Source organism: the organism of the source record quoted next, unplaced genomic scaffold (genome assembly GCF_019419815.1).
Source record: "Pyrus x bretschneideri cultivar Hongxiangsu unplaced genomic scaffold, Pyrus_bretschneideri_v1 Contig8, whole genome shotgun sequence".
NCBI classification, from domain to species: Eukaryota; Viridiplantae; Streptophyta; class Magnoliopsida; order Rosales; family Rosaceae; genus Pyrus; species Pyrus x bretschneideri.
In genome coordinates, this window is record NW_025999820.1 from 6,166,271 (window position 1) to 6,181,680 (window position 15,410).

The 15,410-nt window shown below is 35.9% G+C and overlaps 1 protein-coding gene across 1 annotated transcript; it reads right to left on the reverse strand.

Annotated features, from left to right (window-relative positions):
* Nucleotides 1-11,758: 11,758 nt before the first annotated feature.
* Nucleotides 11,759-14,230, reverse strand: LOC103955979 (GDSL esterase/lipase At2g23540). The gene is made up of 5 exons (XM_009367899.3): nt 13,829-14,230; nt 13,417-13,547; nt 13,056-13,304; nt 12,578-12,833; nt 11,759-12,281 (listed from the first exon to the last, which is right to left on the reverse strand). The coding sequence occupies exons 1-5, from the start codon at nt 14,094-14,096 to the stop codon at nt 12,049-12,051; spliced, it is 1,137 nt and encodes a 378-aa protein (XP_009366174.1). The 5' UTR covers nt 14,097-14,230; the 3' UTR covers nt 11,759-12,048.
* Nucleotides 14,231-15,410: the final 1,180 nt, after the last annotated feature.

Genomic DNA, 15,410 nt, shown 5'->3' on the forward strand with positions numbered 1-15,410 from the left:
TTTTACATATAAGGAAGGATCGACATAAGAGGATGTGAAGCCCAAACTGAGAAGGAAGCTCGAGAACCTTGCATTCCAAGCACGAGGGGCTTGTTTGAGGCCATACAAAGACCTTTCTAATTTGCAAACAAAATCTGGATGATCCTTGTCAATAAACCCTTGTGGTTGAGACATATACACTTCTTCATCTAGAAAACCATGCAGAAACGCATTTTTAACATCTAACTGCTTAAGTTTCCAGCCCTTTGTTGCAGCCAATGATAACATTAACCTAACAGTAGTAGGCTTAACCACGGGGCTGAACGTTTCATAGTAATCAAGGCCGGCTTCTTGAGAGAACCCATTGGCCACTAAACGAGCCTTATACCGAGCCACAGATCCATCAGGATTTCTTTTGACTTTATAGATCCATTTGCAACCCACCAAGTTCTTATGAGATGGGAGAGGAACAAGAGTCCAAGTTTGCTGTTTAATAAGAGCATCCATCTCTTCTGTCATTGCTTGTCTCCACTGAGATGATCGAGTAGCAATACTAAAAGACTGAGGTTCCTTGACATCTTCGTGAACAACAGCAGAAAAAACCTTCTTTTTGAAAATCCCTGACTTGGACCTTGTTTGCATAGGATGAGTATTAGAACTGACTACAGAAACATGTTGCAAATCTGGAACTTGAGAACTTGTTACATCAGGATGAGACTCGGACAGCAACAATGAAGATGCAGACCGTGAAGCAGAATTGCCTCCAGTAGGACCAAGGTCACCAAGTTGCTGAAAATCGGACTGAGTAACTGATGGGTGAGAAGATGATATGTGTGGAAATGGTATTGGAATAAATGGAGGATGATCAAAGGTAGTAGGAGGAGCTATTGAAACTGGAATTGATGCAGAAGAGACAATAGGACTGAAGGATGAAGAAGACAGACCATATGTACTAGGGAAGACAGATTCATCAAACAAAACATGCCTAGAGACAATTAGTTTATTATCTCTTATAGCATAACAAATATACCCCTTATATTGAGCAGCATACCCCAAAAATATACACATAGTGGTCTTAGGATCAAGTTTATTGGTTCTATAAGGTTTTAAGGAAGGGTAACAAGCACAACCAAAAACCCTCAAGTGATCAAGTGTAGGTGGGGATTTATACAACACTTCAAATGGAGATTGCATCTTCAACACGGAAGTAGGTAGTCTATTAACAAGATATGTACTTGTGGCACATGCATGAAACCAAAACTTAGATGAAAGAGAGGCTTTTTGAAGTAATGTAACAACAGTTTCAACAAGATGCCTATTTTTCCTTTCGGCTAAACCATTTTGCTCAGGGGTGTATGGACAAGATTTTTGATGGACAATGCCTTTGGTGGTGAGAAAGTTTTGAAATCGAGTACTAACATATTCCCCTCCCCCATCACTTTGCAAAACTTTGACAGTTGCAAAAAAATAATTTTGAATATAGGCAAGAAACTGAACAAAGATCTCAAAGACAGCAGCTTTATTATTCATGGGAAAAATCCATGTATATCGTGTACATTCGTCAATAAACGACACATAATAGCTATACCCTTCTATAGACTTGGTAAGAGATGGACCCCATACATCTGTGTGAATGACCTCAAGTGGAACAAAAGATTTGGAAGCCATTACAGGAAAAGGCAACTTGGTGAACTTGCCTTGGAGACAAGCAGTACAAGTTTGAGATGGGGAATTACAAGAGGAAGTAATAGCTGACTTACTAAGAGCTACGTGTAAAACAGAATTGGTGGGATGACCCAATCGACAATGCCAAAGAGAATCATTTATTTTCTGTCCAAGAAAAGTTGCAGGATTAGTCTTTGGTGGTTTGAGAAGTGGAAGAGGATAGACAGCTTGGTTACTCAGTCCTTGATAGAGAACCTTGTTGGTGACCTTGTCCTGTATACACACAGAAAACTCATCAACAATACACCTACAATTGTTGTCTTTGCATAATTGATACATAGACAGTAAGTGCTGTGACAATTGTGGAACATGTAACACAGATTTTAACTCAAGTGTATGAGAAGGAGTGGATAAGCGAGCTTGACCAATATGAGAAATTTGTAAACCTTCACCATTAGCACCAGTCACAGTTTCTGATGAAGCATATGGAGTAGCAGCTTGCAGATTTGACAAATCGGATGTCATATGATTAGTTGCTCCCGAATCCAGCAACCAATACTCATGTGTGAGGGCTGATGGTGAGAAATTAGTGCGTGCAGTAAAAGCAGCCTGCGAATTATTGGGAGGAGACACCATTCCATTAGGATATTGTGATGAAGACATCATAATAGGATGCTGCACTTGAGATGAAAATGAAGGTGAAAAGTGAGGATGGGGCTGCAACTGTGAAGAAGTCTGAGGATATGAATGCTGTGGAAACATCATAGGAGATGAGGAGAAAGTAGGCATAGACATAGATCCAGTATTGTTCCTATCAAAGCAAGTGGCAGCTGTGTGTCCTTTTCTGTGGCAGATTTAGCAGCCATTCTGAAAGCAGTTCAAAGCTACATGGCCCTTTTTATCACATATTTGACAAATCAGCAGTGGTTGAAAAGAGTGTCCCGAAGCCATTTGAGATCCAGAATTCTGAAACTGAGACTGTGACGGAAGAGAGGGTTGAGCAAAGTTTTGATGTCCAGAGGGTTGTTGAAAACCAGTGTTAAACCTTTTCCCTTTACCCTTGTTTCGATAGTTAGTCCCCCTGAAATTGTTGTAAGTTCCAGAACCAGTCTGAGAAACAAAAGCAACAGGACCATTGGGAGATGGAAATGGCAATTGTTGAAACTGAGCCATTGGTGAAAATGAAGAACCACCAGTATATGGACCAGTATGAGAACCCAGATCAAAGTTTCCAGTATATGGACGAGAATTGGAAGAGCCACCAGTTTCATAAGTTGTGTTGGAAGCATTAGCAAACATAGCTGCCATTAAATGTGGTTGTTTAAGACCTTCTTCCAAAGTAGACTCTTCTGCCTTCAACTGAGACCGAAGTTCCTTCAAAGAGACCAAACTTTCTCTGCCCCGAATCACAGACTTAATGGTATTGTATTCTGTAGGTAATCCTCTTAAAGCCACAATCACAATATCTTCATCAGAAATCACAACACCAGCAATAGCTAACTGATCCCTACATTCTTTAATCCTCTGCAAGTAAGCATCAATCGATTCTGACCCTTTCTTAATGTTCTGCAGATCAATCTTCATTTGAACAATACTAGTGCGAGTCATATGAGCAAATCTTTCTTTCAAATGATTCCACATATCACTGGAGCTTTGACATCCAATAACACAAGATAAAGCAGCAGTAGATAGTGTGGCAGTTATCAAGGTCATAAGAGCTTTATCATGAATATGCCAAACTTGATAGGCATCAGTCAGTGGAGAATTATTTACAATCGACTCATCATCAGACTCCAACGCAGTATATTTCTGAGGACAAGGAATGGTTCCATCAATAAATCCCATAATTCCATTCCCTTCTAGTAACAAAGAAATCTGGAAATTCCAAGTAACATAATTGGAATCATCCAATTTCACAGTCACCGTGTTTCCAACACTAGGTATAAGCGACGAAATTGGAGATTGAGTGAGGGCTAATTGTGCAGCCGTAACCATAATGAAAGAACAGTAATCAATAGATCAAGAAAGCAACATAGAAACACCTCAAGAATCACGTAGCAAGAAGTACCACGAAGCAATAATTTTGATAGACAAAATCTTGCAAATATCAATACTGAGAAATCGAAAGAAAACACCTCAAGATGATCACGACGGCAGCTGCAAAGATCGACGAACAAATCAACCGTTGACGACTACAGAACGAACAACCAACAAGAAGAAACTCCACCGACTTAGAGCACTAGACTACATGAATCACGACACGGCAGTAGCTGCACAGATCGACGAACAGATCAACAGTCTCCAATGGCAGAATGAACAACCGACAAGAAGAAATGCCACCGACTTAGGGTTTGAGAAATCAACACTTCTCTAAAATTGCGAACAACCAGCAAGGATCCGATGTCGGTCACCGGAACAACCACGACCACTACGACGACGAGCGGAAGCACATGAATCGTTAATCACAGGTGTTAACCATGGCAGGCTCTGATACCATGATAACGCTAAGAACAAACTATGAAGAAGAAATTATGAAGAACTCAAGAAAACTTTCGAAGAGAGAGAATGTAGAGAGAGAAACTGTATTATCATTATATCCAACTATTACATCATACATCCTTATAAATACAATGACACATAACTGACTTCTAGAGTTCCCAATACAATTGTGACACCTGGCAATGTAAAACAATACTAATCTTTTATCCTAACATACACTACCTCTAGTTGTCAGATTGTGAGGTCGTGGCTTATTTTCCCGGCGTCCTTTGCGTTTTTTGTCGTTTTCCCATTTCCCTCCCATGCTTTTCCATATCCCACTCCTCACTCAGCCATAAGCTTGTTCTTGAAGTGCTTGACCCGATTGGTTCCCTGGATCCACACCTTACAGCCTCTTGCGATATCGACATGCCGAAAATTTTGGACAAAGTGGAACGATTTGCATCGTAACAAGAGTGTTTTACACATCCCCTTCTGCCCTCTCCTTTTTCTTTTTTTCGTTTGGTCTCTAGGTTCTCTTTGTAGGTGGTGTTATTAGCGTTTTGGATCCCGAAGGTTCAATTTGGTTCGGCAGTTTAAGCTTAATCTTATAGTTCATGTGTGGATTTGAATTTGGTGTAAGCACGGAGAGTAGAACGGGTGCAACGAACTGCTATCTAGCATTGAAGATTAGGGTTTTCTTTTGTTGTTTTTTTGCTTTTGTTGGACTTAAGTTTGTATGGGTCTCCCTAACTGTTTTGGGTTGTAGCTCAACATTTGCTCTGACCTTTTGTTGTTGTATTTTCTTTCTTAACTTTTGTACTGATTTATCTTTTTAATGAATTTTTTCGTGACCAAAAAAAACAAAAGGAATGCTCTAGTATATTAGAAAATCCAATAATCTAGAATGATCTGTATAGGATTAGATTCTCCCTATGCAAGAATATTAACCATACATTACCCGTCAAATTGGAGGAGAGGGGAGGGGAGAGGGGGGATTGAGAGGGATTGATGGAGCATGTTTGGGGTACGTAGGGCAGTGCCGCAGAACCATGAATGTCGGGCAGCGTGGGAGAAATTATTCGGTCTCTCCTCTGATTTCGGACGCGTCATGTCCGCATCAGATTCCCTTCTCCGTACACCTTTCTCTCACCGCATTTCCCGCTCCACTGTACCCATCACCAAACAACACCAAATCTCTCCTCTTCATTTTCATAATCCTTCTATGGTACGTAATAATGAAGGATTAAAAAAAAATTAACGGTTTAGATATTGCATATAAAAATCTAATAAATCTTGTAAAATGTTTCTTTAAAACTCATACTACTTTGTGTATTATAGCATAGCTGGACCCCTTCATTTCTTGTAATATGTACAGTATGTACCTCAAAAATAATTAACGACACAATTAAGCTTAATAACCAACCACAAGGGGTTTGTCTAATGGAAAGCAAGGAAATGTTTGAAACTTTTAATTCGTGTTTAAACTTTTATGAATGTATTGTGAGGCTACCTGACTTTACTTTATCGTATTTTTTATATAGGTTTAAAAAGTATGTTACAACCTCAGACAAAGATTAGTATGCCATCAATGAATCTCAAACAACTTGGAGACCATGGATTGTGTGTAATCTTAATAACCAAACCACATACAGTACTAACGTTGCATAAAGAGAAAGATTAGTATGCCTCTATGTATCTCAAACAACTTGGAGACCATGGATTTGTGTGTAATCTTAATAACCAAACCATGCATGCTTTATTTATCGTGTAAGTTTAACTATAAAGCCATGCATGTATATATGACCTAAAGTTGAAAACAAATTGACATAGAAGTTCATGCATCGATCCGAGTTCATGCATCTATTAGACTTGTACTACGTTGCAGATAGAGGTTACATGGGGACAAACAGTTTCTTACAATTTGAAGGGTGTGTCGAAGAAAAATTTGCTCCATTATGTAGAACCCTAAAGTAATATGTGGATGAATGTTTCGTTTTATCCTTTTTAATTTTTTACCAAGAACGTTCTCTTTTAAAAATACACCATAATCTTTTCAACCATAATGACCGGTGCCAAATCTAATTATTAATGGAGAACTTTGTGTTGCCATGCCATCATGAATGGAACTAATTATTAATGGTTAACTATTAGGCTGAACTTAGTATTTGTTAAGGAGGGATAAAGATTTATTTTTTTTTTTTTTTTTTTGGGGTTAAGTATATAAACTAAGCAATTTTTAGGGGTAATTTCAAATTAGTTTCAGTTTTTTTTAGAATATTTTAAATAATTATCTAACGTTTTAATAATTTAACATCCATTAGGTCACTATCGTTAAGTGATAACCTTGACAAGTATTGAAGCGAGATTTCATTCCACGCCATTTATAAAGCCCTAAATTTCCAAATCAATCCTTTTTAACTAGACAAAGTTAGCATTTAACTTAACTAAAACATGTCAATTTAAGGATTTAGAACTCTAAAATGATGTGTTAGTGAAAATTAGACTTAATATCTATCCATACCATCACTTAACTTTAATGACATTGTCAATTAGCGGTAGTGACGTTATCACTTAATGTCGGTGACCTAACAAGTGTTTATTTTTCAAAACGTTAAGTAGTTATTTGGAATATTTTAAAAGGTTAAGACCAATTTGGAATCACCTCTAAAGGTTGAGACCAATTTGGAATCACCTTCAAAGTTGAGTAGTTATTTGTAATTAACCATTTTTTTAATATCTAATAACATTTATCTCTATATTTGACATAAAAAATTAAAAATAGGTGGGTCATAAAAATATTGTCTGGAGAAGCACTAGCTATATGCTTCTTAAAGAAGTATTTCCACGCGTTTTTCCAAAAATTAATCACTTCTTAAAAAAGCACATGAAGAGGCTAGCACTTACGTTTTTAATAAGAGTAATGTTAGAGAGACTAAATTTGTAGATTTGCTAACTAAATGATATGTCATTAATAGAAATGAGCACATTTACCAACGATTAAATAATAATTCAATCATCAACTTCCATGTTATTTACTTTACAAAATTTTATTTACAAATTTAATGTCCCTAATTTACCCGTTTAATAAAACTTAAGTACGTTATAAAAAGATAACTTCTAACAATAACACTTATGAGCTACTTGTTATGTAAGTTGACATTAGTCGATTTGGTTACTTAACCATATTCATGTTTGTAAACAACAATAGATAATTAAGCAATACTAAGTGATAGTTTACCCGTCGGGGGCAGATCCATTACTGAATTAAGGTGGTCCCGAAAGTCAGGAAAAATGTTTGAGAAGGTCTTTCGAGGACCTTCCAGATATTTGGTATGTGGTCCATAGTGTCCATCAAGTGTCAACGAAATACCAACTAAAGAGATCTCGGCAACACTCATGAGTCATTAGCAGGTGTCAACAACACTTAGTAGGTCTTGCTTACAAGTTGTTGACTAGCATTAGATCAGAATTACTAGTTTTTGTTTTGCAATTGCAAAATTTTGATGAACAAGTTTGAGAAGGGTACTCAACACATCTTTTTGGGTTTGAATAGGACCAACCAAATAAGAAAAACAAGAACGAAAAAACAAAAAGAGAGGGAGATATTGGGATTAGACACTAAATTCTTTTAAAGATTTAAGATTAGAAGTACATCAAAGTAGTTTTTATAAAAACAAATGCAGATACAAAAGATTGTATTATACTTTTGTCTCCATCGCAAAGTCTTGGATAAGAATAAGATGAAGGATTCTCCCTTTAAAATCAGCTCATATGAACAAGGTATATAGGGGGCCCTATCACAGCGACACACGGCGGAGAAAATCATGTGGCCTGGTTGTCGGTCAAGAGGATAATAGCACGCTCAGCCACAGAGGGCCACAAAAATGTCTCCGGCAATCAATCATAGGTCGCTTTCAGCCCTGTCAGTCTCCATCCACTCCTCCCCTACTGCTTACTGCTCACAGCTTACTGCTTACTGCTTATTCGATCTCCGATCAGCACTGACAACGCCTCCGTTTTCTTCCTTTCTCCATCAGTTGAGAGTTTTGATCAAGGTTCTAAAAGACGGTTGGCTCTAGTTGGGTGGTGCGTTGAGGTCTAGCGCCCAGACAGTTAGACGGGGTCTAGGCGGACTAGGCGAATTTAACTAAATCCATTATATTTCGTGTAAATAAGTATATGTGTATACTTAAAATATATATAACTTCATCATAAACTACAAAATAGAATGACACAAATATTATGAAGTATTGGACCATAATGAAAATATGGGGAACAAGCATATAATTTGTGCTCATTTAAGTATTTAACAAGTCTTTTACAATTTATTGAAAAAAAATAAAATGCAAAATGAAAGTTATCTATTTTCTACCTAAGTGAATCGCAACCTAGGTGAGTGCCTAGGCGGATGCCTCAGCAAGTCTAAGAGTCATTTCTTAATTTTCAAACGCTTAGACATTAATCTGAGCGGTGGCCAGCCACCTAGCGCCTAGGCGGGGATTTTTAGAACAATGATTTTGATCGCTATCTATGTCTCTCTTAATTTGTCTCACTCTGGGTTGTATTTGGCCTTTTTCTTATTTCTTACTTAAGTGTTGATAATTTGTCTCTCTTAATTTGTATAGTGTACAGTGATTTTGATTGCTATCTATGTCTCTCTTAATTTGTCTCACTCTGAGTTGTATTTGACTTTTTTTTATTTCTGACACGGAATGATACATAACATGTCTCTCTTAATCATCATTGATAAATGTGATCATTGATAATTTGTCTCATTGTGGATTCTTACTTCAGTGTTGATTAACATGCTTATTTCTTATTGGTAATACATCATTTAGTGTGCAAATTTAGTCTACAAATTTAATCTACTAGCATTACTCAATTTTAATATACTAGATAATTAGTGTTGACATTTCTTAACTAAATACAGAAATCGAACTGAAAATTACAAAATCAAAATTACCAAAACCGAAATATATCCAAACCAAAATTTACCAAACTTTTTGGTTCGATTTCGGTAAGCAAACTATATTTGTGTATTTGGTTGAGATTAATCTCAACCATTGGTTCATAAAGAAGGTGAAACCGAACCGAAATCTATTTTTTAGATATATATAGTATATTAGTGTGTTCGGTTGAGATTAATCTCACTCATTAGTTCATAATAACAAACTCATTCAATCATTCTCTCTCTTTTACCAGACCACCGCCATTTGCTACTGCTGCAAATTTCGCTGAATTTTTTAAGTTACATAAAAATTTGACATTCCAATTCAAACTTTCAAGCTCACATAAAAATTTTGCCAAACTTTGACACTCAAAATCTCTTAAATATGGGCTAAATTAAGATAGCCTAAAAACTTCGGCCTAACAAACAGAGGCCGATTCAATTTTCGTTTACCAAAGCAAACCGAAACCAATTCAATTTTTCATTTTATCAAACTTTGGATCACCAAAAATTTCGGATCATTTACGATTTGATTTTTAGTTAATCGAAATTTTGTATTGATTTTCAGTTTAACATTTTTGGTTTGGTTACCAAACCGAAACTAGCCCTATACTAGACTCAGTGCATAATATCCTTTGAACAAAAAATAAAGAAGGCTGCGTGTTAAATTTTGTGGTGATAGCGGTGCACATTGTCATAAAATAAAAGGAATCTTAATAAAACACTTTTGGTACTATTTACTTTTAACGTTAAGGATATTTTACTTTGAAAAATTACTTCTAGTACTATTTACTTACACCTTTATTTTATTATTTTGATTAAAAACTAAAATTTTTAAGAATTTTTCATCAGTTTTCCTTAAAACAAAACCTTTTATAAGAAACCTATAACTGCCGTACACAAACATGAATTATTCAAGCATGCTTGATGGCGCCAGGTGAGACATCTTCCAGCATCTTGAAAAACGTCTTCAAACTGTACAAGCTTGTGAACGTAAGATTTAGATTCAACATGAAAGCTTGAATTAGTTGAAAGAGACATGGATGTGGAATATATAATTTCACACCACAAGACTCAAAAGTAAGTTCTAAATGATTTGGTTGCAGAGTTGATTTTGCTGGGGAATGAAATAATACTTCCACGTTCTTGTTAATTTTTTTTGTTACATTGGAAGGGATATCAAACTCTGAACTCAAGAAATTTTTCATTGTGACAAGAACATAAGTAGTATACCATGTGTTTTAATAGAAGTGGTTGAAAATTTTATTTTTTAAGTTATTAACTTTTTAGCACACATATCCCACTATTTATATGGTGACACGTGGTGTACCACCCCGTGTACCGATCACATTGAAAAATCTCTCCTGAACTCAAGGTTTTCATACATTGTTCTCTATTCCAATTTGAACGTAACTACTTACACATTTAAAGTTCATCGAACCAAAATTTAATAAAAATCCTAAAACCAAGTCCCCAAATCTCCCAAACCAAATAAGGCATAAACATTATTTGAAAAGGGCTAGCATTTGTTACACCAATTTACATAATAAAGGCATGCATGGTTGTACCCACTCGCCTAACCAGCAAGTCGCCCATGCACAAATTCTTAATAAAAGGGGAGCCCTGCGAAGGGTGGAGATTAATCTTAAGACTGGAACTAGATTGCTGGAGGGTGTAGAGATGGGTCAATAGTTAATATAGAGCTGAAAAAGAGCCAGCTTTCAAACTTGTTTGAATAGAGCTGGCTCAACTTAAGAAGAGAAAGCAGAATCAAAGCTAAAGTCAAACCTTTTCATTGCTACCTTAGGAAAGGCAGAAACTGGATCACTAGAATGTGATGGAAGAAAATTCCAACTGAATCATTAACCCAGTTTGGACTAAAAATAGACTCTTGGAACTGTCCAAGGCCCATATGAATTATGTCTGAAGCCTAATGGTTGTGCAACAAATAAACAGTGCACGACCTAAAATTTAAAAGTGCTTTATGACATGGCAATTGTGGGTGGCAAAAACCCTCTTTCACACAGAAGGAAAATTACTTAGTCGAGTTTCACAGACAATAAGTACTTTCCAGTCGCAATTTCTTAGTTTCAAGGGATAAAAGCTCAAGTATCCAAGTGAAAACTCATCATCTAACAGCAATCAAATCAGCCACTTGGATTAGAGGGAATGAACTAAAAGGGCTTACTCTGGAAGAAAGAGGATGTTCTTAAAAGGTAGCAAAAGGAAGAAGAAAATTACATTCAACTCAACATACAAAAAGACTTCAAAGTTCTATAAGCCTACTTTTTACAAATTCCCTTCGTAGTTCAAACACTCTTTATATTTTTAACTCTGCTACTTTCTTTGTAGTATCGATTTCTGTAGTGAATTTCCTTTCTCAACACATCCTGTACTTTCAAGAACTTGCCAGACTGGCGAGTAGTCTTGCCCGAATGCATGTATTTACTGTATATCTTTAATTCATTTACATTTCATGCAAGTTATTATTCTGTTGATTCAAAATCTAACATGCCTTTACTTTTCATCGCTTTAAATACTTTATTTTTCAAGTTAATTTGTCTTGTTTTCTGTCTTTACATTTACATGAGAATTGCAAACTGACTTAGAATACAGTTTGATTAATTTGTGGTTCTCCCTTAGTATCAACATACAGAAATTATAAAAGTCCTTGTCACCAAGTCATAAAAAAGAACTTAACATAGATTTAACACCCTTATGGTACAATCCATTTGATAATGAAATTGAATTACTTATGGAGTAAGCAAACAACCTAAAACAAACAACCAATCATTCAATCTGTTGGTATGGGCCTATAGTAGCATGCCTAAAAAACACTAACTCATTTAAGATAGCCTGAAGGCCTACTCAAGGCTTATTAAAGGCAACCTTAAACTGACACAAAGTTTACCACAAATGCAGGGGTATGTCACCAACAAATCCAGCAGCACATTAAGTTAACCACCATTACATAGTTACCCTAATCCATGGTCTCTGAGTTGTCTGAGATTCATTGGAGAAATGATTCTTGTGTCTCCATCAAGCAATTTTTTGGCAAGTATAAGGTTGGCAGCTTCACTTGGATGGTAGGGATCCCAGAAAACATGCATCGACCGATCCTTGCAGAGACTGGATTGTGGACCACATGGAATTATACCTGCGTATTGGCCACCAATTCCACAGCATGCTACACTTGCTGTTGTAAATCCTGCATATATATCAATACTATTAGGGAAAATTGGAACATTACGGAAGTTCTAGCAGAGTTATTCAAAATGACTATTGTTTCGCATTATGACAGGTTCAGAAACCAATATTCACTGAGTCTAATATAATAGGTTTGAAATTTAGTTTTGATTTTCTTCTCAGAATCCATACAGTTGTTGTTATCACTCTAGGTATCAAACTCATCATCTATATGAGTAAACGCTGAGACTAGCTCTAGATTATAGTGTCACTAGAAATATATAGCTCATTAAACATGTTAGGTTTATTTGGGCTTACCATATTTGTCATAATTTGTAATGACATCCATCACTACATCATACACGTTTGCATAAACAAATGTTGATCCTGGAAGGTTCTCACTCAGTTCAGCAAGCAAGCCCTTCAACCGCCCATTGTACTGAAGAGCTAGCTTATTTGGCAAATCCACACACTGGTCTGCATTCAGTTGATTTATGGTCCTTTGGTAAGGTATGCATCCAATAGGTCCAACATTTCCAATCACAAATTTGCGAGCATCCAATTGATAAAGTCTCTGCACAAATCAATTAGTCAATAACCATAATTAAGAACCCAATTAATCAAGAAAAGTGGTAGTGGATTAACTTAAATATGTATGTACAGATGTGGGTTAGGTAATAAAAGTGTGACTGCTGTATACGCCAAGGTTGAATATCCCTTCTAAGTAAATTATAGTAGTTTAGAATATCCTATTAAAAAAATTAAAATAAAAAAACTTTTAACAAAATATACGTACAGTAAGTTGGACTCTGAAGTGAGAGATCAAATCATCAATAAAAGCATCTGGGCTCTGAGAAATTCTTGCTCCAATGTAGAGGACTGGTAGTAGATAATTGTTCAAAAAGTCATTGGACCCAATTGTGACTGAAAAAATAGATCTTTTCATAATGTACTCTTTTGCCTGTGATGGACCCAATACGTTGTCGATCTGCATCCTTGTCTGGTTGAAAAAATCAACTTGGATATCCATTCCCACCCTATTAACCTGCAACATTTATGGTTTAATCCTCTGTGATCAGACAAAACATGTGTTATTTAAGTGCATAAATTAAACTAAGCAAGGTTAATCCACAGAGGGTTGAGAGCTAGCTAATTACAAATATTCTTCCTGTTGCATTCATAATCCCTGCTGCTCCTGATGCATAATTCACCCCAACCAATAGGGCTTTCCCTTTGGCATCTGGTGACAAATATGGGAGTGCATACTTTGGTTGCCCCAATTCTTCTCCTGCATAAACAAATAACACACCCCAAGTTAAAAACTATGTTTCACAACGTTGATAAATGTCAAGTTTATATCGTCCTCTACAGTCGATAAAAAATAAAAACTCCCATGTAACATGTTATACACCCCTTTCTTTCATCTTACTCGTCATATATACTAACTATGCAATGTACAAGATAAAAAGAAATGAGTATACAACATGACATCTGTAAGTTTTTCCCGTACGCACGTTAGACCGGCTTATATTGGAGAAGAGGTTATACTACCAACAAGGATACCCTTACCAACAATATCACCAATGGTTCTGCCGTTGGTAAACCTTCCAGTTGGTTTTCCTCCAGACGCCTTGAAATCAATCCCGTTCGGAGCCATATTGGCCTTCGACAACGTGGGCAAATAGTTGTTGTTTCCAGCATCAACCAGAGAATCACCAAAGATAAAAGAAGCTCCTAACCCTTGATTCTCAGCAGCATTTCCCAAATAACTCAGATTAAAAACGATCAAAAGAACAAACCCTACGCAGGCCACAGTGTAAGAATAATCCATGGCCATGCAGCTTTGAAGCTTCACAAAGTCGATGATATGAAAACTAAGTCCTAAAAAGTAACTATATATGCAGCAGCTTCTTGCTACGAGAGAAGCTAAAAGAAGCCATTGGTGAAAACTTGTAAGATTTATACTGTTCTAATTTTCCAGCTGCTGCTGCATTTGGTGTGGCCTATTTGTAGAGGTAAAGTCCTGATCTATGAACACGTTTTGATGAGTTTAGTTGACCAACATTGGTGGGATTTTCTCAACCGTTGAGGACATTTTAGGTTGCTTCTGCAACCATGCAAACAATGACTCACTCACGTCATAGAATCATAGACAGTCATAGGGGGAGCTTCTTGTTGGCTTTGTTAGAAGTTGATACAACTGCTATTTAATTTATCGATTTAATTATTGATCCGCATGCAGTGAGTCCATATCTTATACTATAAAACCAGATTTGATTAGGTTTTTTTTTTTTTTTTAATAAAAAATTATACTGGCATAACTCCTTACTTTGATCCTGGAAATGAAAATTGATAGAGGTCTTTAATTTGTTCACTGTAAATTATTTTGGTCATTCCATGAAAAATATGGTAATATCCTCATTAAATTATCACATAAACAACCACGTGACTACCTTTTAAAAATTATTTTTGTCAAACTTTAATCTTCACTTAACGAGGATTTTGACTTATTTTTCACAGAATGATCAAAATGATATACTGTGGACAAACACAGACTACTTCTATTGAATTTTATTGTCAAAGATCAAAATGAGAAGTTATGCCAATTTCAAAAATTATTTTAACTAAAAACCTGGTTTTGATTAATATATTTAAAAGATTTTGAAAACCCAAAAGTTGAAAATCTTAGATCCAAACCTACCTATTGACCAAAAAAGAACCCAAACCTACCTCTAGACGTGCACCTTCAGTCCTACAGAATTATATAGTTGTTCATGAGATAGTGTTCTGTCCAATAAAATTTGGTCAGAAAAATAACTACCTGAAGAAACTCAAGCCCAAACGAAAAACGAAAACCGAAAACAAAACACTGCCAACACCAAACAATCCGAGGCTATTGGCAACCCAATCTCCTTCAGTGAATATTAATGGTCTAAATGTATCTTTATGCTTAAATTGAATAGTCAACCAATTAAAATATTAATATTTTAAAATTTTTTATAAATAATAAAATATAATTTATAATTTTTTTTAATCACTTAATTATTCTAGACCATTGTGACACATATACCAATGGCAACAATTCCAATTTTTCTGATTTTTTTAATGCCAAAAAACCTGGACCATTGATTTGGAAATCCAACAATTCAGA

Bases quoted from the DNA above. Each gene is read 5' to 3' on its own strand.
- LOC103955979 (XM_009367899.3), bottom strand. From the start codon at position 14,096: ATGGCCATGGATTATTCTTACACTGTGGCCTGCGTAGGGTTTGTTCTT. The intron at 13,548-13,828 runs GTAAGGGTATCC...TTGTTTATGCAG, and splicing joins AACCATTGGTGATATTGTTG to GAGAAGAATTGGGGCAACCA. The intron at 12,834-13,055 runs GTACGTATATTT...TGATTTGTGCAG, and splicing joins ACTTCAGAGTCCAACTTACT to AGACTTTATCAATTGGATGC.